This window comes from Eurosta solidaginis, chromosome 4, assembly GCF_040869045.1.
Source record: "Eurosta solidaginis isolate ZX-2024a chromosome 4, ASM4086904v1, whole genome shotgun sequence".
NCBI classification, from domain to species: Eukaryota; Metazoa; Arthropoda; class Insecta; order Diptera; family Tephritidae; genus Eurosta; species Eurosta solidaginis.
This window is the reverse complement of record NC_090322.1, coordinates 13,823,722-13,848,781: the sequence shown is the minus strand read 5'-3', so window position 1 is coordinate 13,848,781 and position 25,060 is coordinate 13,823,722. Positions and strand designations below refer to the sequence as shown.

The 25,060-nt window shown below is 35.6% G+C and overlaps 1 protein-coding gene across 1 annotated transcript in view; it reads right to left on the bottom strand.

The window, feature by feature from the left end:
• Positions 1–887: 887 nt before the first annotated feature.
• Positions 888–25,060, bottom strand: part of Pde9 (phosphodiesterase 9) — a 341,755-nt gene continuing 317,582 nt past the window's right edge. Inside the window, exons 9-12 of the mRNA XM_067780228.1 lie at positions 11,398–11,524; positions 10,884–11,179; positions 10,367–10,793; positions 888–6,193 (exon numbers count right to left, since the gene is read on the bottom strand). Of these exons, the coding sequence (XP_067636329.1) occupies positions 4,712–6,193; positions 10,367–10,793; positions 10,884–11,179; positions 11,398–11,524 (2,332 nt within the window). The 3' untranslated portion in view covers positions 888–4,711. The remainder of the gene's footprint in view (positions 6,194–10,366; positions 10,794–10,883; positions 11,180–11,397; positions 11,525–25,060) is intronic.

Here is a 25,060-nt window from a genome sequence, read left to right as displayed (position 1 = left end):
GATTTTATGAGAAAAAAATGCAAAATTAAAAAACTTTAAGGTATTTTAAGCCAGTAAAGAATATATAAACGCACATATGATTGTACGAAAAATAAAAAATAATAAAAAAATGTAAAAAAATTTGAATTAAAGAACTTTAAGCCAATGGATAATTATATATACGAACATATGGTGGTATGAAAAACTTAAAAAATAATAACAAAACTAAACAAAAAAATTAAAAAAAAACTCAATACGACTCTTTAATGTCTTTTATGAAAAAAAATAAATATAATAATAAATAAAAAATAATAATTTATAAATTTCATTTCCGAAAGTTTTTTTGTAGTGTGCGAATAAATAATACAACAAAAATTAAAAACTGGCAAATATAAAAACGATAAATAAATAAATAAATTATTATAAACTATAGATATGGAGTATGTTAATTGAAGCGGAGCCGCGAATAACGTTGTAACTAACAGAATCGTTTTTTTACAGGAAAGAAAAAAAACGTTTTTTGGAGGCTTCGTTTGTTTTTTTGTTCCTGTATTGTTGGCTTGTCCAAAACAATGACATTAATAACTTATATGAACAAAATTGGGAAATTGCAATTTCGAATTACAAGTAAGCGGTCATTTTAAAACTTTTTTCAGTGGAAAAACGTTTCATATCCCAAGCGCGACAGCAGTTAAAACGTTTTTCCATTATGCACAGCATCTGTACTGATGGCTTTTAAAACTTTGTTCCACTGAGCAATACGGTTTTTAGGAACGGATTTAAAATGTTACTATCGCAAAAAAATATATATTGGTTTGTTTTTTAAATAAAGAAGATATTATAGAATGCTTACAGTTTATTTATTTCATACAAAAAGTTAATTCGGCATCAAAACAAAAATGTGTTGAAAACAGAAATGAAAATATTCCAAAAACTGTGAATAAAGCTTGGTTTGCTTTGAGCCCATTTACACAATAACTTTCCAACCTATCTTTTTTGTTTACTTCTTTTTAAATATTAATTTCCGAGTATTTTTACGGTCACTTTTACATAAAGAGGGCGAAAACCCATCGTGTAAGGGCGCTCTTTCAAGTAAGAGATTTATATACTATCTTTATTTACTGCAGATCGATTTATAGAACTCTGCCTACTTCTCAGGCCAATAGTCCTTCAATTGACCAACACTAAATTTACTAAACGTTTTTCCACATTACTTGTTTTGGAGCGTTTTTTTGAGGGATACTTTTGTTTTTCCTGGTTGTATATGCATTTCCACTATTTCTTAACTTTTTGTGTTTAATATTTTTCCAATTTTCAACATTACATTTCCTTTTTGTACCTCTGTTAAACTTATCAATTACCTGCAACAACTGCGATCGTATCATTTTGCGTGTAACTTACAACGTTCTTCCACGGACTGACTTCTTCTAATTGCTTTTTAATTGTCCTTTAGAACGTAATTTTAACTTATTTGATGCTTTACAGATGCAAGAGAGTAACAGTAACGGAAATCTGCAAAAAAACACGTTTTGCAAAAATTGGCGTTTAAAACGTTATTCGCGGCTCCGCTTCATTAACAAAACTGCATGAAGTTCCAAATTACAAAAATAAAACTCAATATAATTTTTCATTTCATTTTTACGTCCGTATATTTCTCGAAATTAAAACTAAGTACTTAAATACCAAAAAGCTAATTATATTTTTATGTTTATCGTATTATTTTGTAGTTGTATCCAATAAAAGTCTTGTACAATAAATTCAATAAAATTAAAATTTTATGCGTGTTTTTAGTAAAAAAAATATAAAAAAAAATAAATGTAAGGCGCGATAACCTCCGAAGAGATCTAAGGCCGAGCTTCTCTTCCAATTTGCGTCGTGCTCCTCTTGATTTTCCCTACAAATTGGCCGGACGGGACCTACATGTTTTTTAAGCCGACTCCGAACGGCATCTGCAAGGCAGATGTGTTTTCACTGAGAGCTTTTCATGGCAGAAATACACCCGGAGCGCTTGCCAAACACTGCCGAGGGGCGACCCCGCTTAGAAAAATTTTCTTCTAATTTAAAAACCTTATTTCTAAAATTTTGATGTTGCTTTGCCCGGGGTGCGAACCCAGGGCATACGGTGTGGTAGGCGGAGCACGCTACCACCACACCACGGTGTTTTATAAAATCGTTCAAAAAAATAAAAATTTTGCTAAAAGTTTGTTGTTTTTGTGTTGTTTACTTAATTGCAAATTAAAATTTTTTTGTTTAAAATTTTTTACACAATGCTATGCGTATTTGCGTATTTGCTATGACTTATCCAAACACAATAAAAATAATATAAATTTATATAAAAAAATTTGAAAAGTATATTTTTTTGTAATTTTTTTTTAAATAATTATTTAAATTCAAAAATATAATTTAAAAATAAAAATTTTCCCCGTAAATTCCGACTTAAATTTGATATATAGTTGTATTCAAGCTTTAATTTTTATTTGACATAATTTTTGTTTATGTTAAATTTCTTTATATTATATAATCTTATTTTTAAAAATTTCGTTTGTCACTATCATTTATTCACCTTTGTTTTATTTAAATCAAATTTCTTTTTTTAAATAAATTAAAATGCCATTTTATTTATTTTATGTCCTTTTTATTATTTACTATTTTTTATTTTACTTTTGTTTTTTTATGTTTTTCTTTCATCCTTTAAAAATGAAAGTGTTGAATATCATACACTTTTTTATTAGTTAAATAATTTTCTGTTTTTCAAAAATTCCAACTTTTTATCTATATTAGTTTATTCCTTTTTTGATTTATTATGAACGCATTTTTTATTTAAATTATTTTGTTATATTTGTTTTTTTAACTCTTATATATCTATACCCGGCGTACATTCTCCTCTCCCCCTCTCATTCAAGGATATTTAGGCTTAAAAGTATTGCGTACTTTTAGTCACCGCTTAGTTACAATTTATGAGAAAGTGGACCCCTGCGCGCTTTTGAGTGACTTTCTTTTGAAATCCCATATAAAACCAACATAACATTTTAAACTAAAGCCAAAACTTTTAAAAAATGAATAATAAAAAGTGCCAGCATATTATTTTGTTTTAAAATTTGTACAAAATTATTTTTAAACTTGCAAATTTTCCAAATTTTTCCAATTCCAAATTTTCCAAAATTTTCCAAAGTTTCCGCAACATATTGCAACAAGTAGCTCGAAACATATTTGACTAAGGGTTTTCGTTTATAAAAATTTGCTAAAACGAAATAAATAAAAATAAAACTTAAAAAATAAGTTGCTTAAACTGAACTTCCCCCCCATATTTTTTGCAAAGCCTGACAGCTACCTTTATCATACATATGAATATTAAAAATTTAATAACTTATAGGTATGTATGAACTTAAAAATATGACATTTGCCTATGTTGCTGGCGTTCAAATGCAAATAAAAGCAGAGTTTTTTTTTACTCAGTTTCAGCTTAAACACAAATTTTAGGCTAAAATCTTATATACTCTATTATAAAACAATTACTATAAGAGTATATTTGTCAGTTTTTAAAATCACTTAAAATCCAGTACCTTACACCTCAAACTGCTATGACTTAGTTTCTTCTCCTCTCAGCGCCTACATGTAGGCAAGAACTTCGTTTTCGGCCACATGTTGAGTGGTTAGCTTCTAGGGTCTATACATTTTTGTCAGCCGTTAAAAAAAATATTTTTCTGCCCCTCTTCTGATTTCTGTAGTGAACATATTAGGCAACATGTTTCCTTTACCACATTTGCAACATTTTTGAATGTGTCCGAAATATAAAATCGAACAGATAACTGAAAATTGCTCTAATTTTTCCAAAAACAACACTTATATTAGCAACATGCTGCTGACCACTTTTTGAGTACTTTATCATCTAATATACGGCGAGTACTTTAATGCTGCGGTTCTCTGCGTACGTTGCTCAGGCAATTCCAGCCATTGTCATTCAACAAGTTTAGCAACATGTACGAGTACCACTACATTGCTACTAACATGCATCTCAAGTTTGGCAAATCTATTGCATAATTAAGACACACTTAGTGCAAGAAACTGATTTTCAATGATATTTCGAAAATACATTTTTAAAAAGGTTCCAACATGCTAGCGCTTGAAAAACATGTTGAGAGCAACATGCGCGCAATGACTTTCCCTGCTGTACAAACACAGTGCAACACCGAAGCACCTTAGCTAAACATTGGAGCATGTTGCTGATCTAAAACAAAATGTTTCGCATGAAAAGATGGTGCACCGGAAAATTTTTTCAAGACTTTTTGATTTCCCGTAACAACATGTTTTTCCAGACTTCAAAAATATTGGTAGTCTGCTAAAGTATTTTGTTGCGCAAGATTGTTCCTAAACCAAGCAGCTAGTAACCGAAACTGATATATCTCTCATACATGATCCCACGTTAGCTTCGTTCTTTTTATATCTAATTTTATTTATCTTTCACCCTACCACAACACCTGCCATCTACATAGTCTTCACTTCAGACATTCTCCGGCTCGGGTAACTTTCGTTCGCAGCAATGACACACCAAAGCGCTGAGCCATTGCCCCAGCGCCGACCAAATTGTTAACGACATTGACGACATATTACAACTGGAGCTATGCCTCAATGAAGCGGCATCTTTTTGCAGCCGCTGCTGTTGCTGTAGCAGCACCGCAAATGCGCCGTTGTTCGAAAGCGAGTTCGTAGTTGTCTCCGAGCTACCCCGTTGTCAAATTTTTGGCGGTTCATATGAAGAACCACTAGCCATACCTAAATCGATACTTAAACTTGGTTCGGTCTCAACGAGTTGTGCGGGTGTTATAACACGTGGCAGTCCAGTTGTTATGAGTATTGTATCGCTGGCATCAACACTGCCAATGCGTATAGGTGGCGGCAAACATGTAGGCATTTCGCTGCCACCGCTGCTATGTAATGTATTGTTGCTATTGTTATCGTCACCAGTGCCGGTGGTGCCACCATCATGACGCGACGACTTGCGACTACTATCACCGCCACCACCACTGCTGCTGCTATAACGTGGATTACTCGATTGACTGCAGGGTACATCCAGACTGTAGGCGCGTAAGCGACCGGTTGTAATTAGTTCCGAATGTGTGGGTAAGCCCGCACCAGCTGCCAGCGACTTGTGACGCAGTCCAGGTGATTGTAAATTATTCGAGATGGTGCAGCATACACTTTGTGGTTTACCGCCGGTACTACTGCCACCAAGCAGTGGATCGAAGACGCCACCACCGCCACTGCATACGGCCTGATTTGCGTTTGTTAAACTACTTGCATTGTTATTACGCGCTGTACACGGTGAGCTGCGCGCGCTGCCAAAACGCTTGCCGCCTTTATCGAAGGTTAGACTAAAATAATCGGAGAACTGTTTGAGACGCGTTTTCCATGAGGATTTGGAAACGGTGGCACTGCCACCGCCATTACTACCTAAACCGTTGGATGCATTGGCTGCCGCCACAGCAGCAGCTGCAGCGGCTGCTGCAGCGCAACAATGCTGCTGAGTTTTAGGCTGCAACAATTGGGTGGGTGACAGATTGCCATTGGAGGCTGACTGTGAATGTTGTATAAGTTGCTGCGGCTGTTGATGCTGGTACTGGTGAAACTGCTGCTGTTGTTGCGGTTGCTGTTGCTGCGACTGCTGATGATTGTAGACGTGATGTGTATGATAAGTATGATGATGTTGGCAAGACTGATTAGTACAAGCGCCAACATGCGTTGTCATTCCAGCGCTACATTCTACATTTGGCACATTATTCGGATTTAGTGGCTGCGTGGAAGACTGTGTTACACCAGGAATGCCAGCGCCGCCACTCATGCCAGGCGCATTCATATTCAAATCGTCGCCCAAACGAGTAGCGGTAGCCTCAAAACTGCCACGATTCGGACGATTGTAAAATACGTTGCTATCGGAGATCACCTGTTGTAAGCCATCCGAGAGTCGTCTATTGTTGGTGCTATACTGATCTAGGCTAACTGCGCGATTGGAGCTGAAGTGACAACGATTTGAAGGATAACCGTGTATATTGCCATATGAATTGCGTATGCGTTGACCACCACCACTACTGCACATTTCACCGATCATAGAGGGGCGCTTCTCGCGCGATGACTTGCGTGATGTTGAGTGAGAGGATTTCGAACGATTACTGCTGCCCTCCGTATCCACTTTGAATTTGGAAGTCTTCTCGGCAATCTGCAAGAAGAGAGGCGATGAGTGATTGATAAGTCATGATGGTGAAAGCTTGGTGAAAGTGGAACAATGTGAAATGGTGCTGAATGCAGATTGGTTTTAGTTTGGGTGCATACTTTCAGGGCTTAAAACTTAGTACATGTAATCAGTTTATGTTTGCATTAGTAATTTATTTGTATTATTTTCTTAAGTTTAGTAAAATTTTAAAGATATTCGCTAATAAAAAAAAAAATATATATATATATAAAATATTCGCTAATAGCTTTCGTAATTTTAGGTGCTTACAGCAGTTAGACTATGTTTTCTATGCATATATTTACGCCGTTATTCTGTAATAATTCATACGCAATACATATCGCAGGAAGTGAGTAAGGGGTGTATTATTTTTCCATTTTGTAAAATATTTTCTTATTCAAAACGTTACTGAGCATACTTTTAGGCGATGAATATTAAATTTTCAGGGTAAATGTTTAAAGCGCTCTTAATTTCAGGTGGTGAAACTATTATCCAGTGTACAACAAATTAGTTATACATACTTTTAGGCGCTCATTATAATTTACTTTATTTTAAAAAAATTTTCCTTGGAGTTTATAAAAGCAGTAGCTTTAAAAATGCAAGTTACTCGCTTCGATGGAACTGCCACCCTCTTTATAAAACTGTAAATTGCATATTTGAAAAAATATAAATAATTTTAGGCGCCATATTTTAAACTTACAAATTTTCAGTTGCTTTTAAATGATTCCCTTGACTCATCGACTATTTATTTATTTCAAAGTTTAGGTACATTTAAGATTTGAGGGTTTTTGAAAAATTAAGATGCAAAGCAGATCCAAGTTCAATGAGTTAGAGTAGAGAGTATTTTCTTTTTTGACTTCTTGAAAATTGTAAGAAATACTTGCATACTTTCAGGATTTAAATAAGTATTTGGCATCTGTGCGGTTCTTTTATAGGAAACAAAATGTGTTTAAACATTTCGGCTTAGTACAAACACCGATAATCTTCATTCGGTTTACAAAGCGAGCTTATTGGCTTTAATAGTGTAAACTTTTAGGCGCTTATTGAAAGCTATTGAAATTCAGAGATATACCCATTCAACGCTATTATGACTACTAACTACAACCCTTTAAAACCTTTAACTTTTCAAAAAGCAAAAACCTTTCAGATATACAAGTAAGATCTTAATCACGATCATTTAAGCTTGTAAAATCGCGGTATACTTTGGGGGGAGAAATACATACATTACTGCTGCTTCTTCAGCCAAATTTTGTTACATATATTTTGAAGAACTGTACTAAACTAAAGGAAAGCTTCCCAGGATCATTAAAGAAAAAAATCGAATTATTAAAAATTATTACACTTTTATAGGCATCGTCATTAACATCAATGGCCTCCTAAGCAACTTTGGCCATTGTGCATTAAGTCACGCCGCCTCTTGATGGAAATGTTGCCTATTCACACTAAAGCAGATTTCAATTAGACTAGTTTCTACTTAGTCGTTTTTGCAGTTACAATTCTTAAAAGAAAGAGTTCATATTTTTAAGCGAGTTTTTATCAATTTAAAAAAATAATCGGCGCTAAAGCGCTAAATACGGCAAATTAAATTGCATACCTTTAGGCACTCGGGATATGTGCATACTTTTGAATTGCTCATTAAATGACAAATGAGTAATTAAAAATGATTTGTTAGCAGCTCATAAACACAAATTTATACTTACACCCAAACAAAAAAGTGTTGTAGCATCCTGCGCTTATATAAGTTTAGCATACTTTTGGGACATTAAACTATAAAATGTACAAAGTATGTGACAAACATGTCTATACATATTTACACAGCATTATGCTGATAAATGTTACAAATTTTGTAAAAAGATATACTCCCAGCGTACGCCTAGTTATATGCTATAGAACAATTTCGTTTGGCTGCGCGCCGGAAGGAAAAAATGTGTATGTTACTTAACTGCCACGTTTTGCAATTATGTAATATGAGCAGCTATTGGACATGATTTACCACAAAGTTGCTTATTTTCAGCTGTCATAATGCTTAATTAAGCGTTATAATGTGACTCAAGTGACCCCAAAATTATGCAATTATTTTTAATTATGCATACAACAGTAAGAAAAGTAAAACATACAGCATACAATTAATGCAAAAGGAAAACAATACAAAGTTGAATGCAGAAGCGCTCACATGCCGTATAATCAACGTATGCGATTTAACTTTGCAGTTGTTGTGGGCGCACTTGTATTTGCAATTGTATGATATATGTGTAGCATACTTTGAGGCGATGAGCGCGCACGATACAAAACCGCAATAATTACAAATGTTACAAGCTTGTTGCCTGTAATTTTTGCTGCGCTTTATATTATTGCTGTTATTTGTATGTGTGTTTCATGGCAAGAAAAAAACTTGACAACAAATGTCATAAAAAAGTCAAATGCGAGTAGAATAAGTAGACATTAATTCAAAACTTACAAAGCGTAAAAAGTTCACAATATAACGAGGTTGAACACACAATACATTACGAGAGCGTAACATGAATTAATTACACGGTTATAATACAATGTACAACAACAACAATATTTAATGCGCGTATAACAAGAGCAAATAAAATTTTTCTGCACGCACGGTCTCACGAATTGTCAAAGTGACAACGAGCACCCAAAAACTCAACAAAATGCCCTAACACCCACGCCATAGTTTGACTGTCAGCGCACAAGCTGTAAATCGCAAGTGTTTAAAAGGGCCTCGACTTCGGTCTTAAAAAAGATTAGCGCGCGATCGTGGCACAAGTTTGAGATTGTTATTGCTAATTTGGCTCGTTTGTTATTGTTTTTGTATTTTTGATTGCTGAAATATATATTTTTGTTTTTCTACATCCTTTTTGTTGCTGTCATTGTTTACGCAGATTTATAATGATACGCAAACTTTCATAAAAACAAAGCTTCAGTCACAGCGCCTGTAAGTAGGCAATGTTGTTTTTGTAAAACAAACAATAAATAATTTCATAAGCCTTTTGTTGAAATTTGCCTTTTTGTTGCTTATGCTTGTGTTTTGCTGTCTTTAAAAGTGTATAACTTGTATTGTGTGGCTGAGATAATTCAGAGAAATATGAATTTAAGCTTTTGCTGTGTCATACAAAAGGAAGTTAATAGGAAGGAAAAGTTCAGCGTTAAACTCAATAATTGTAATAAGCAAATAATCGGCCGAAGCGGAAGAGAAAAAGGAAATCGAAAGACACCATAAGGATGTTAGCCTGCCCGCAGACATTGTCTGGGCAAATAATTTACATATTATGTATGCATATTTAAAAGGCTTAATGCGAAAGCAATGATAAGCAAATTTATAGATTGAAAGTGTAAATATAGCCACTTATATAAAATATTTGAATAAAATCAAGAGGGGTTGATATATTTTATTAAAATTTTCACGTAAAACTCCACAGGCTATCTCTTTAGGCAACATTTTAATATTATTGAATGAGAAACTTAACACTGAAACATACGCCTTAAAGTATGCAGCAAAATTCTTGTACTTTTTGTATATATTTCTAATATAGCTTTAGTTTTTAGGAATTCCATAAAGCTATTGCAGTAGGCTGTCAAAGAGTTAGAGTTCTTAAGGAAATTCCTAAGAAGATTGTTGAACATTTTTGTTTTCATTCCTTATGCAGTGGATAAAAATTACTTCCAGTTCGGATTCTGACTTATATGAGATTTCGACACTCTCTTATCATGAGGCAAGTATTTTGGGACTATAAATAACATAGTATAGGATGGCTGCTAAGATTTGCTAGTGAGTGTTAAATAGAAAAATCTGGTGGAACAAATTTCTAAAAACATTAAGATTTGAAAACTATGTATAATCTAAAGTATCTGTTAGGCGTATTTTAAACATTATTAAAATAGCAGTGCCCAAAATTAGAGCAATTTTGACCAAATTTGGAGCAGCTATCAGTCAAGAAATTGTAGAAAGATCTAATAATTTACAACTTAGCAAACATTTTCAAAAAACTTAATTGATAAGCTGTTCAGTTTGCTTAATGTGCTCATACGCCCAAAAGTATGCTACATGCATTTAAACATTTTGCTTCATCTTATTACGACAAATAAATATACATACGCACACACCAATATTAGTAAGTTAAAAAAACGCAATCATACCGAGCAATTACTTACATCCACTTCTGTTGCCGTTTCCGAATCACCACTCTCGCTACCCTCTGGTAAATCATGCAATTCTGCTGCTAAACATTGCGGCTCATCAACGGATGTACGCGATGCTGATTTTTGTGATGGTATACTCCGGCGGGACTTCACACTAATGCCCGATTGTGAGCGTGGCATTTGTGGTGAAATGCTGCCGCCAGAGTTGGTGCCACCACTGCCTGAGCCACCACCGCCAGCAATGACAGTGCCAGTAGAGGCGGTGTTGGCACCCGTCGTCGTGCCATTTGTGCCAGCCATTGAGCTATGAACGCCAGTTGTGCCTACAGCTGTGGTGCTACCACCACCATCCGATGCGGCGCTATTGTTATCTGATGTTGCCATAGATGCGGTGTCGGCAACAGATTTACGCGTTTTATTTTGTGCTTCATTTAAACGTCTGTGAAACGAAGGAGAGCGCGAGGAAAGAAAGAAGAAAGCGTTTTATGTGTTTAACAGCTGGCGCTTATTAAGTGGCATTGCTACTCACCTATAGTAGTCGAGCGCTATGCGCACTGGTATTATAATTAACTCAATCACTTCAGGCACCAAATCGCCCAATGCCTCGAAGAGTGGTAATAGCACCAAACCGATAAAGCGTACCTGAGAGCCAGGCTTGCTTACTTTATCTGGATCCATGAATGGGGTAACGGGCAGGCCTTCTGATTTTTCTGCTGCGCTTTGTGCAAAAAATTCCTGCAATAGACGATCTAGCCACGGTTCGGCAACGTCCATGGGACGCGCTTCATTTGAGATATCCGCCACTTTGATGAGCACCATGCAAAGCTGTAAATTTCACAAGCAAACAAAATTTCGTATTCGATTATACAAAACATACATAATTTATAAACTAAAAACCTCAACACTAAAATGCTCGATAACTGAAACCACCACAACTTTACCAAAAATAAAACACTTAATTAAATTTATTAATTTCAACCTGCTCACTTTCAACCAATTTTTTTTTAACAATAAAGTTAACAAAAAATTTTCGAAATACTCACCAAATTGATATGTGCACGATTTGAATAATCGAATATTGGCGTAATCTCTTTGAACTGTGTCAGTATTTCATTGTGGCGCGCCATATCCGTGGCTAATATGCAACGTATGATGCCCTCACGTATTTCTCTGTAATTGGAAACAACACAAAAAAAGAAAGAACGAATGCATGAATTTGATAGAAATGCAAATTACAAGTGCAATATGGAAAATAGAAAAGCAATGTGAAAAAATTAAATATTAATAAGTTTCAAAAGCACGTTTCGTAAATTTGCTGTAACAATGGATACGAATTCAATGTTCTAGAATATTTCAATGCTACGAAGTATGATTGTCAGGTATGTGGATATGTAAAATTTGCATTATATAATTTTAGGAGGATATACTGGCATCAACTGTAAGAAGTTTATTAATTCATGGCGAAGTGAAAAAAATTGAATTCATGTTTTGAATTTTCGAAAGAAACTATGATGATAAATAAAATAATTAAAAAAAATTTTTTTAAGCTAAACGGTTTTATTGAAAGTAAGTTAAATACTACTAAAAGATAGAAAATAATTCGGTAGGTCCTAGGTTCTAGTCATCACACTTCTCGTTGATCAGAAAAATAAATAAAAGCGTTGGGCGCGTAAAATTCCTAAGAATGTGAGGCGTAGCATAATCTAATTAAGGTTCAGTTGATCGTACTTATGCATATGTATAGCTAAATGGTTACTGATGATGAAGGTTTAGCACCCTTAGAAATGGATCTATCTGCGCAGCTATGGCAGGTTGTCTGAAAAATTTTCTACTTACTATTCCAAAAACAAAATACAATTTTTCAAATTTAGAAAAATTGAAAAAAAATAACAATAATCATCATTAAAAAAAAATATTGTTCTGGCCTTGAGCTCGCATCGAAACTTGAATCATTTAACAATAGGCCGATAAAAACAAAAACAATTATACTTGTGCATATATAAAAATAGCCTTTATAAAGATGTAAGCGGTTGACTATCAATAGAAGTATTGTTTTCAATAAAACCGTTTAACTAAATTTTTTTTTATTTCATATGCCGCTTTCTATTCATGTATGTAATATGTGGTCCAAATACGAGTATGAGCCTAATCGGAGCACAAATACGATTTTTCCAATATTTCGATACCTGCGCCACCTAGCGGTGATTTTTCCATTGGTCACTTTCTATTTTGTACATATGTGTTATGTGTTCCAAATATGAGCCAAATCGGACCACAAATACGATTTTTTGAAATATTTCGATCCATGCGCCACCTATCGGAGTTTTTTTCTTATTATTGCACTGTCGTCGGGTTCTGAACTATATTCCCGGTACGGAAAATAATAATTATTTTTTTTCGGAGTCGAAAAAGTCCTGGGCAAAAAATTGTCCTAGGTGAAAATGTTAAAGTTCCCAGGTATCCCTATAGCAATATCATGTCGAATCATGCATCCTTTTTAAAATCTGTATTTTTATTTTTTGAGTCCGATAGAACTAGTTACACTCGGACTTAAAAATAAAAGTCCGGAAATAAAAGTTAAATCATGACTTTTATTTTTTAAGGCCGAAATAAAAGTCCCGATTGATAACAAAGAAACGGCTTATCCGAATTAAAAAAAAATTATTTCGGAAAGCCGCTTCTTTGTTATCAAGCGAGAATTTTATTTCGGCCTTAAAAAATAAAAGTTTTGATTTGATTAGAAGTCCGAGTTTAACTAGTTCTATCGGACTCAAAAAATAAAAATCCGAAAATAATTTTTATCTTGATCCAAATATATTTAAAGTCCAAAATTAATAGTTTGGCAAGGACTTATATTATACAAGAAATAACAGTTTCAGCCCCTGCTATATTCCAAGTTTGAAGCTTGTAGCTTATCGGGAAGTTGCTTAAATTTTAATTACAAAATTAGTGCAGGCCGGTCAACCTCAAGTTAAGCTAAATAGAGAATAAATATTTATCATATAAATGTGCGGGGTTTTTGAGCTTTGCTACGGATTGTTGTTGTTGTAACAGTGCTTCGAGCAATCACTCACATATTGTCATCTTGGAAAGGTGGAGATAGAAAGTGTAGAGCATTATCTATGTCATTTTCTCTCCCTGTCGAAGACTAGGTACCGATGTCTCCACCTGGGCGCCTTGCGGAGCTAGAATCCGCAAATATAAATGATATTCTGCAATGCATTAGGCAAACGCGCTGGTTTATCTTCATGAGTTTATGCACCATTTTCCGCAGAAAGGAAACAACAACTCTTTCGTGGTAACACAGCTGGTCATATTGGCCTTAGTGAGTCTCCGCCAAACAAAGAATTTAGCCTATTACAGTATCTCAATGGAAGTTAAGCTAGATTGACGCGTGTTTCCCGGGAGGAGTCGCTTTCCTCAATGGCGAGTTTAGATTGTATTTGAGAACGGGGTTCAAAGGGCAGTTGTTGTCATTGTAAATTGACGATTTTTGTGAATGTTTTTGAGGGCCTTTTTGTGCTCCTTATATTCATGCTATATGTTTCCCCTATTGCGCCCGCTTGTGTTTCTCTACGTGCTGTCTGATGCGTAGGTTTAGGCCCCTGATTTGGGTTTGCCAGGTCTTGAGTCTTACAAGATCACGCTCTATCGCTTAAGTTGTGGCCTCCGTTGCAAAGTATGGCCAGATTTCCGGAATTCTACCAGCTTGAATAAAACGAGCCGACGTGGATTCTATGACCTTGTGGAAAGCACGTTCCTCTAATGAACATCAGACGAGATTGGAAAGGCTGAATGATTACGGGTTATCGCTCAAGCTAAGTAACGGTTGGTGATCGGTTAGCAATGTTACCATCGGCTGCCAGTGGACGCATTTTACAAGCACTGCCCTTACCATGGAGATCTCTGGCGAGCTATATAATTTCCTACCAATTTCCATCTATTTCCTACTTTGATCCACTAACATCTTACTCTTACTGTCTACTTGTAAATCAGAATGCTTTAGATCATGGTGGGTATTTAAATGACCATAAATAATGAGGGTTTCACCAGAGATAGCACTGTTATCAGGCCAATAGCCACTGGGGCAGCAGGTGACAGAAGAGGAATGTTGATGATTTCTAAGTTCGCATCGCCTGACAGTTATTCCCTTATCATCCAGGACACTGTTCATGCGACTGATGTCAGGATCAAATAAATTATACTGCGCAGAGTGATGAGTGATAAATGCGAGTTTGCCTCCATTCCCTCTCACACGATCTTTTCTATGAACTTTGTAGCGGAGGAAGGTGTGGAAAGCAGATTTTGCTGTTTGCTTTGTATCTTGCATCGTAGCTATGCGCATGTTGAGCCGCTTCATGAAGTCAACTATATCTGTGATCTCCCCAGTTAATTCGTCGCAGTTCAACAGTAGTATTATGAAGGGATTTATTAGCTTAGATGCGTTGCTCCAAGAAGAAATTTGATTAAGTTAATATTTGGCAGTCCAAAAACTTTTAAATGTTTACAACTCTAAAAATAAGAGGCAAGAGGACTTGCACGTTCGAGCTTAGTTGTCAGAACATCACGTCTGGAGTTAGAGAGAGTTCTTTGTGTTAAAGCATCAAAGCAGTTCAACTATAAAAACATGATTTGAATGAATATTGTTCAACTGTAACTTTTGTAACTTGTTAATTTTCAAACTTATCTATTTCTGAGTATTTGAGCTATTTGCCATCTGAATTATAATTTTTTCATTCAGTTTTTTACTCTAAAATAAAATACTTGGTCGTATACTCTAAAATCGGCGTTTTATCACTTTGTGTGACAAAAATAAATATTTAAAAAATTTAAATCTGGAACTAATTCCCAAACGCTAGGATATTATAACCTTTCTACAAAAGATAAAAGAATTGCAGTTGTTTTAACGTATTTAGTTTTTTAATTCACCATAATCTAGAAAGTTTTATTGTGTCTTAAAAACTCCTAATTGTACCTTTTTTCCTACATCGCAAACATTCAACAACTTTGTCAGCTTATAAAAAAGGAAATTTATAGCAACAAGACATACAACAAACGTCCAGCTACATACAAGAAAAAAAGATACAATATAATTTCACACATTTTGATACAATGGACGCAGCAGCTTTTAACAAAAGTTTTAATTACTTTTTCTTTAATTGACCCAGTTGAAATTGTTTGCCGTAAATATTTAGTTGAAATCTAATTTGCCTACATTGTTTAACATTTTTTGTTTAATTTTTTAAATATATTTTATGTTTATTAGAGATCTTTTTCTTTCTAAAATTTTTTTTCCTTTCTTTCACACCGCGCTACTTCTGCTGTTTTTGCATTTATCGCTAGAAATCTATGCCTTTGTTACTTTTTCATATTCATGTACCGTTCTTATGCATGTTTGTTCTGTTTCATGTGTGTATGTATACCCATTTCATACTTATAAGGCTCCAAGCTCAGGTGAATGCGAAAAAAGATCTAAATATATAGCGCTATTTTTAAACCAACAGAAAGTGCATTTGTTGACATTAAAATTCATTCAAAAATCTATTTTCGGTCTTTTTGTTATGAAATATTTCGACATTTTTGTAAGTGTAAAACAATTTGTTAAATTTTTAAATATTTTCCGTAAAATTTAGAAGTTTTATTTGTACTAAGTTTTTTTGATTCAGAATCAACAAAAATATCAAAATAATCATATGAACTAATACGAATTATTAAAAGAAATGTCAACAAATGTGCGCCTATAACTATGCAATGAACGCTGTTAACGAGCAAGTCTGACAAGGGCGTATAAGCGTTGAAGTTTGAAGGCGTTAAATGTGACGAGAAAATTGTAGTGGCTCTATGTGGTGGCAAAAATGTTTGCATACATATGTATATGCACCGTAAAACTTTAACAACTACATACATTAGTGTATGTATGCATATAAATAACAAAAATTTTCAGCCAAACACACAGCCTAAATGTAGACTATAAAAATTTATTTAACTTTTAACAACACTCAAATAAAGCGCGTGCTGCATTGGTCAAGCAGTGTGAAATGCCACGAAAAGTAAGGGCAAAAGCAAATTAACTATACATTAGGGTGGGCCTACAAAAATTATTAGATATGCATATTTTTATAGGAAATTGCATGATCTATAAAATCGTTTAAACAAGATTTTTGCTTACTTGACTCGCTTAGTAGTTATTCAAGGTTAAAGTAAAACCACAAATTGTATGAGACTGCCATACGATTTGATTGGAAAAATTAAAGTCGACCCAAGAAGCGGCCTTTTTCGTATAGACCAATTAGCCTCAGTTCGTTTCTCTTCACTAAAGGCTTGGGAGAGCAACTTAAGCCAAATGCCTCTGTGTAGGCCTCAATTGGCTATTCACAGCCTCACAGAAAAAATTGAATAGAGCATTGGAGTCTAAAAATGTAACCCTATGCGCCTTGATTGACATATAAGGGGCTTTTGACAGCACATCAATTCAAGGTACCGAAGAAGCTATTATTGACAATGATCATTCGCTCGTTGCTATCCATGCTAAAGAGAGAAAAACTAGTTCTGGGCTGGGAGGGGCAACCGACGCGACAGTGGCCACTAGGGACTGTATAGCGCAACCTTTTCAGGTTGCTCCGTAAGCACCTGAGAACACAGCCGTATGAAGCAAAAAAACACAAGCAGGTCCTCAGTGAATTCCACAAACAGTCGTCGGACCTTTATGCCAGGAATTACCCGGTGAATGCAGTGCTCAAAGAAAAGTACCCAAAACTTGCGGAAGAGGAACGCATACTCCCCAGGGAAACGCGAGTCACTCTAGCCCAACTTCGATCTTGATACTGTAACAGGTTAAGCTCTTACCTATCCTGAATCAACCCGACATACAAAATGTATGCCCCGCTTGCAATGTGTCCCCACATGGCACCAACCATCGCTTTAATTGTAATGTGTAACCAACGCCTCTAACGCCCCTCTCATTATGGGCCACCCCTGTTGAAACAGCAAGTTTCCTTGGACTCCCTTTAGAGGATATTGATGACAATTAGTGGTTGGTCGCACCTATTGGATGGGGCGAAGCACTGCTACAACAACAACAACATGACCTCCTTCAGTTACTGATATTCAATGGACTTGATACATCAGGGTATACAAATGACTTATTAATCTGCATCACAGGACTTTACAAGGAAACAATATCCAATCGCGTGCAAAAAGCCCTCCGCATCGATAGGTGGTGTGATAGCAAAGGACTGTCTATCAATGCTAACAAAACTGTCCTAGTGCCGATGCCATAACCATCCCTAGGTGGCACCAAAATTGGATTTTAAATAGAAGCAAAATACCCAGGGGTTACAGTGGATAGTGCACTCATGTGGAATGCTCAGTTGTATGGTACCTTAAACAAAGCAACAAAAGCTTTCTTCGCCTGCAATGGAGCCTATGGCGAAACATGGGCGCTATCTCGCAAAATGATATACTGGACATTTAATACTGTCGTGAAGCCAATAATGAACTATATTTCCTTTGTTTGGTGGCCGACGAAGAACGGCAATAATAAAATTAAGCAAAGATCATCGACAAGTCTGTATACCTAACGAGTGCGATGAGAAGGTTCTTTGCTGATGAACTTAGTGCCTTAGAGAGAAGACCTCTCTTCCCTATTCTAATAGATAAAGAGGCAACACTTGCTGCACTAAGACTTCAAAATATCTGTGAGCTAAAGGGAGGAAATATGGCATGGCATATGAAAGTTATGAGAAAATTCATAGGAAATACCGTATTGCAACTACATGATGCAGTTGCTTCTACGTTTAGAATCTCATGGAATTTCGAGGTGTCCATTGTGAACAGAACTCTTAGGAAAACAGGGACTTAGAGGTCGGGTTCACCGATTGATCTAAATTGTATGACCTAAAACTGGAGCTAGCATCTGTGGGACGAATTTCAGTCGATACCAACGGGATACTACTGCACCATTTTTCAGTCAGAAGGACTAGCCTTCACTATGTCAGACAGCCAGGCAGCCTTACGTGCCTTGCAGGTACACAGTTTCTTCTAAGGATAAATGTATTGGAGACCTTAATGATCTGGGAGCCAAAAACAGTTTTTGTTAGGACGGGTTACCGGGCATCAGGGACATGTAGGTAATGAAAAGCAGACTACCTAATCAAACAGGGTGCTATAGCAGAATTTTATGGCCCAGATCTCTTCTGTAGACCCACAAAGACGTACACTAGGGAACCATAAGTAACTGGATAGCAAAGCAGTTCAGACAATACTGAATGTAATGCCCAGGGAATAGACAGGCCAACTTGTTTATGCTCCTAGCAAAGAGAGTATCAGCCAAACTCATTAATCTAAGCACTGGGTACTATACTAGTTTGTTGCGTTTTCTATAGAAGGAAAATAATTTCACTTCATAAAAATACTTTTGGTATGAAAAAATTCCACTGGAAAAGGTTTCAAATCATGCATTTGTTTATGAATCTTTCTCATGCATTATACATATACACAAACTTATATACGTGTGTGTGTTCTGGTTAAATACGTGCTATGTGCGGTATGCGTAAGATTTAATTAAGTGCACTGAGCCAGCGGCCAGGTAAATTCCAGCAACATCATTCGTACTTACCCATGATTGCCCTACGAAAAGGTAGAAAAGATAATGCTTAACGAGCTTTCAATTTGCGGAAAATAAGGAATTGTTTTGGCTTTTTCTTTTACTTTCTTATGAATTTTCGCTATCTTATTCAAAAACAATTATATTTTTTTAGGGTTGTGATAACTATGTTAGTTTAATTTAAGAGGGTATGCATGGGAGTTTCCCACACTTCCACTTGGAGACAGTTTTGTTCATTGTTCGTGCTCTCAGTGATTCACCAATATTCACGTACTCTTCCTCATCACCCTGACAGCTTCTGCAGTGGGAGCTTGTTGGTGCGCGCCACCGTCGGAGCATCGGTGCAGCGGCGCAATGACCTGTGATGACACCCGTTAGTACTCTCATTGCAGTTTTGTTAAGCTTAAAAAGTTCCTTGCCTATCTAAGCATGGTCTTAAGGACGCTGAGATCTCGCTATCATTCCGGTTGGTCCACAGTAAGTCGCTTGCCCCAGGAGATACACCAGCAGTGCTCGGACGGAGTTGCTCGCTTCGCTTGTGCCCATTTCGGAAACTTTCCTAGCCATCTCATCTGCAAATCCTACCCTTCAATAAAGCTGTACCCACGAACCCAGCAATGACAGATACTGAGATGCCAACGAGGCGCGGCACTTTCGCACAACATCCGAGTAGATCATGTCGAACTCTACTGCCTTTTACGTGGCCTTGTTGTCGATAAAGACCGTTACATTAATGTATGAGACAGTAGTGACCTGGAAAATTCTGCTCGCTTTCTCTATGACATAGATCTGCGGCTGCAAAGCGCTGCATGAATCAGGAGACGCGCACGACAGATTTATCTCCAGATGTTTAAAGGTCAGTCCAGCTCCAGTACTCTTTTCCATTTCCGAGCCGTCTGTGTAAATTGCCATGCTCCAACGACTGTCAATTCAACCACCGCCGTGATATGGCCAGTGTCGGCCCTTAACTCAGTTATGATTCCGTTTAGTCATGCTCTTATCATATCTTCAAATATCAAATATCGTCAGAGGTGCCCTATTCATTCGGCCTGATATTCCCAAGGATCTTTGCTTTTACACTTTCTCAACACTATGTTGGTTGCTCTTTTTGTCTGGCGCCTTTCAATTGGATAAGAGCTCACTACGTTAGTATCCGTCGAATGACTGTATTGCGCATAGCATGGATAATAAGCGAAGACAGTCCACAGTTCCTCCCTTAAACTGCTTTGCAGGTGCAGTTGTTGCCAGGGCTTTGTGTTTTTGCACCTCAATGTTCTTTTTCCAGATTAATTTGGAGTCAAGAATCATGGATATTTGGCTGCAGATTAGAGATTTATCCTGTTGCTGTTTAACCTCAATAAACTGAAAAAGATATTTCTGTTTTTCTTTTAAACGGGGCAAGCTCCGTTTCGCCTTGCCGATCGCGAAATGCCGCAAAGCTCAGTTTCCTTGAGCTGGCTAATCATTGGCAGGAGTTTACCTCCGATCAAAATCACCAGCGTATAAAATTTCCAGCGTCCCTTCTGCCTTGACAATTTCTAGAATTTCTTTAACTACCAGGTACAATAGCACTCCGCCCTGAGGGAAATTTCTATTTTAGTTCCAATAGTATTCTGCTTCTTACAGAAACCACCGACTCATTTCAACGATAATTATTTAAAATATTATAAAACTCAAAAAATCAAACTAAAATATTACTATTTCTCAGCAAAAAATATACAAACAGGGAAAAGTGGTATGTATAATTGCGAAACAGTATATACTATATAAAATTTTTAATAAAACTTTTCTCTCAAAGGGAAATTTTAGTTCTATCAAAAAAAGTGGTTTGACTTTTCTATTGAAAAAAATTTTCACTTGCTTAAAAAGTATATTAGAAAAGAATTTCACAAATAGAGAAGTTTTTGGTTACCATATAGGGACATTTTTATATCTACAAAAATTATTTATAATTCAGCTCCCGAAAAGCTAGCTGATGAAGAAGTGAAATTCAGAGACATGTCCTAGTAACCATCGCCGTTTGTAATATTTACAATTTTTCTCTAATATTAATAACAAAAAATTATTTATTATATAATCTAGTCGGTATTCTCGTAAAAAGCGCACATACGCAATAATGAAACAAATTTCCTACTCAGGAAAAAAATGTCCCACTTAGGGTAATTTTTATTTTTGCAATAAATTATAAATTCTATCAATCACATTTAGAAAATGTTCGAAAAACGGATAAAGAAACAATTTCCCAAAAAAGGAAATTTTAATTTGAGCGCCTTTTTATTATTTTACTGAGAAATTAAAACGTAAATTTTGGTTAAACTTATAAATTTATGATTTCTAGAAAAAAAAGCATTCACATTAATCACAGATTGGCATTTAAACAGCTCAAGAACATTCACATACCTACTTCTGTGGTAATATTTTCTTAACATCATTATCCTTGCTGAAAACCTAAAGCGCTTTTGCGGCTATTAACAATAAAAGCTAAGCGCATTTGGCGCTTAAAATTTTAACACCCCGCCATCGCTAAACAACCACATATGTATGTATGTGTACGTGCTTTTGCATGGTTTTGTGTATTTAGATACATTAAATAGGCAAAACAAGATAAGTGACAAACATTATCAAATAGCACAAAAGGATTTACTTGCGCGGTGATTTGAGTATATGTATGCATATGCGTATCTATGTACAGGAGTATGTGTTGTGTGTAGATTGTAGGGATTTGCTAACACGCACACACACTATTGTATGTATGTATATATGCAAATATAATTGTGAACGAATTGTTGCGGATTTTGTTAATTAATATCCGTCGCTTCGTGATTAAATGCTTTGGTGGGAGCTCACATACCAGCGAGTGGTAAAAGCAAGAACAACTGCAATAACATTTGTATCGCAATCAAGTTAATGAATATTTATAATACAGAGATATCGATTAGAGTTTTCGGCGAATATTCCTCAGATTTATCTTTACGAAAGAAAAAGGCTACTTTATAAGAAAATCAAAGGAGTCAACTGAGTGGCTGTAGTCCCAAACTAAACAATTATAATACGACTATTTGCTTTTTCAATGGCCTGCCGGATTAATTTCTTAGTTCCCTCAGCTGAACTTCTTGCCACCTCACCATCCACGAGATGCGAACCCAGGTAGCAGGAAATATATAAAGAATATCGCTATGACCCTCCTTGGTATTCTTCCAGCAACCAGATTTCCTGAGTCTTGATGCAATTTGTGCCATTTAACAGAGTCTATGCACGCCAATCGGCAGCAAATTTGAAGCTACATTGATCTTGTGCAGACAGAGCTTCGAATACAAACGTAACTTTTTTTGTAGTAGTATGGGTTTACATGGGGAAACTGTAAAAGACAGTATACAAATTTAGTACATTTAGTACAAAAGTGGATATGGTATTTACAGATACATCAACTTCGAGCATAATAACTGCGTAAGCAATAAATAAGTGTATAACTCTCAATTTTCTATAATATATCATTAATGGATTACGTTCAAAACCCTAGGACTAAAATTTTGTACTAAAATTATTTTTCCAATATCGCTCAACAATTTTAATGTAGGGTTTAATTATGCTTTTTGTATGCTACCCACAAACTCCAAGTACAAAATAGTATGTAATAATATCTCATGCTCAATTTTAGTATTGAAACCCCTTTTTGTTATCATTCTGCTACAAAAAGTTATTCAAAGATAACGTTTTAATGCTACCATGAACTGGTACTAAACATAAATAGATTTGTATCTTAAAATGAAACTGATTTTATTTATTATTTACAGCCACGTGTAATGCATACGAAAAATGCGTAGTACTTTAAAAAACGCCCTTTAAGTATTTGTACTTTAAATATTTTATGCCAATAACTAACTTGGATGAAAGTGAAATATTATCCCCACGAAATGAAGATGAGATATGAATAAAGAAATATTTGCTGCCGTCCCTTTTTTCAGTGCGGCAGGCAGTAAATCGTATAACTTAAATTTGTGGATTTACACACCCGCAAAAGAGCTTTACAACTTGAAAGAAAACATAAAAAGCGATAAAAAGCCGGGTTTCCAATAGCTTTGTATCTTATGATCATAGCCAGGTATTGGCAAACGCTGCGTCTCAGAGCAACGAAGAATAAAAACCAAATACATCAAAATGGTTAACTCAAATCCTTGCGTATGGAATAAAAAGTCTAGAAAAAAGGTAATTTTAGAAGAAACAAATGAAAAAGTTTGTTATCGAAAAATCGAATGTGAATCAACAGTTGTTGAGTGTTTTTACGCATACATGTATATATGTGTGGGCGTGTGCCAAATATGAAGGCACAGGCAGATATGCGCCTAAAAGCAGACATCAAACGAATAATGTAGCATCAAAAACCATTAGGAAAACGTGTATGAATGTAAATGTTTTTTGAAGGCAACAACAACACACATGCGCGCACAATCTGCTCAGTGTGCTACGAAGCGAAATGTAAAGAGTAGAGGCGGTTGCCATAGTTCAATACACTCGCTAACAGCAAAATCTGTGTTGCTTTTAAATGGCTAAAAAGTTGAACGCAGCCGAAATGCTTTAGGATTTAAAAAACAGCACTAGAAAACTGAAAATTTAGTTTTCCTTCTAGCTGTTGTTTTTAAACAGAATAGTGTAATATTTGATACTTAAACATATGTACTAAAAAAAATTAGACCAAAAGTGTACTTTCACAAAAAATGATTAATAAAATTTACTACTGACAGCTTAGTAGTATTTTTGAGCTAAAGTCTAGCACTAAAAAAATTTAAATAAATAAAAAAAATAAGCACTAAATTATTAGCAAAATTTAATTAAAAATACAAATTTAGTACTAAAACAAATAGTAAAAATACGATCTAAAAATTTAGCTTTGAAGTTTTAAAACTAAGAATAGATACATTTAAAAAAGTTGTTTTAAAAATGCATTAAGAATTCTTTGTAGTAAAAATGAAGTATTATTTGGAAATAAGTACTAAAACATAACAATTTTTTAAAGCTATTCACTATCTGTTATGGTCTCTAGTCACTAAAAAGTTGATATCGACGCATATCGACGGCTGACTGGAATATCAGCATATCTCGGCTGACAGTTCGAAAACGTATTATCTGAGAGCATTTAAAAACAAGTAAGGAAGGCTAAGTTCGGGTGTAACCGAACATTACATACTCAGTTGAGAGCTATGGTGACAACATAAGGGAAAATAACCATGTAGGAAAATGAACCGAGGGAAACCCCTGAATGTGTTTGTATGACATGTGTATCAAATGAAAGGCATTAAAGAGTATTTTATGAGGGAGTGGGCCTTCGTTCTAAAGGTGGACGCCTTTTCGAGATATCGCCATAAAGGTGGACCAGGGGTGACTCTAGAATTTGTTTGTACGATATGGGTATCAAATGAAAGGTGTTAATGAGTATTTTAAAAGGGAGTGATCCTTAGTTCTATAGGTGGACGCCGTTTCGAGATATCGCCATAAAGGTGGATCAGGAGTGACCCTAGAATTTGTTTGTACGATATGGGTATTAAATTAAAGGTATTAATGAGGGTTTTAAAAGGGAGTGGTGGTAGTTGTATAGGTGGTCGCTTTTTCGAGATATCGCCATAAAGGTGGACCAGGGGTGACTCTAGAATACCTTTGTACAATATGGGTATCAAACGAAAGGTGTTAATTAGTATTTTAAAAGGGAGTGGGCCTTAGGTCTATAGGTGGACGCCTTTTCGAGGTATCGCAATAAAGGTGGACCAGGGGTGACTCTAGACTTTGTTTGTACGTTATGGGTATCAAATGAAAGGTGTTAATGAGTATTCTTAAAAGGGAGTGGGCCTTCGTTCTATAGGTGGACGCCTTTTCGAGATATCGCCATAAAGGTGGACCAGGGGTGACTCTAGAGTTTGTTTGTACGATATGGGTATCAAATGAAAGGTGTTAATGAGTATTTTAAAAGGGAGTGATCCTTAGTTCTATAGGTGGACGCCGTTTCGAGATATCGCCATAAAGGTGGATCAGGAGTGACCCTAGAATTTGTTTGTACGATATGGGTATCAAATTAAAGGTATTAATGAGGGTTTTAAAAGGGAGTGGTG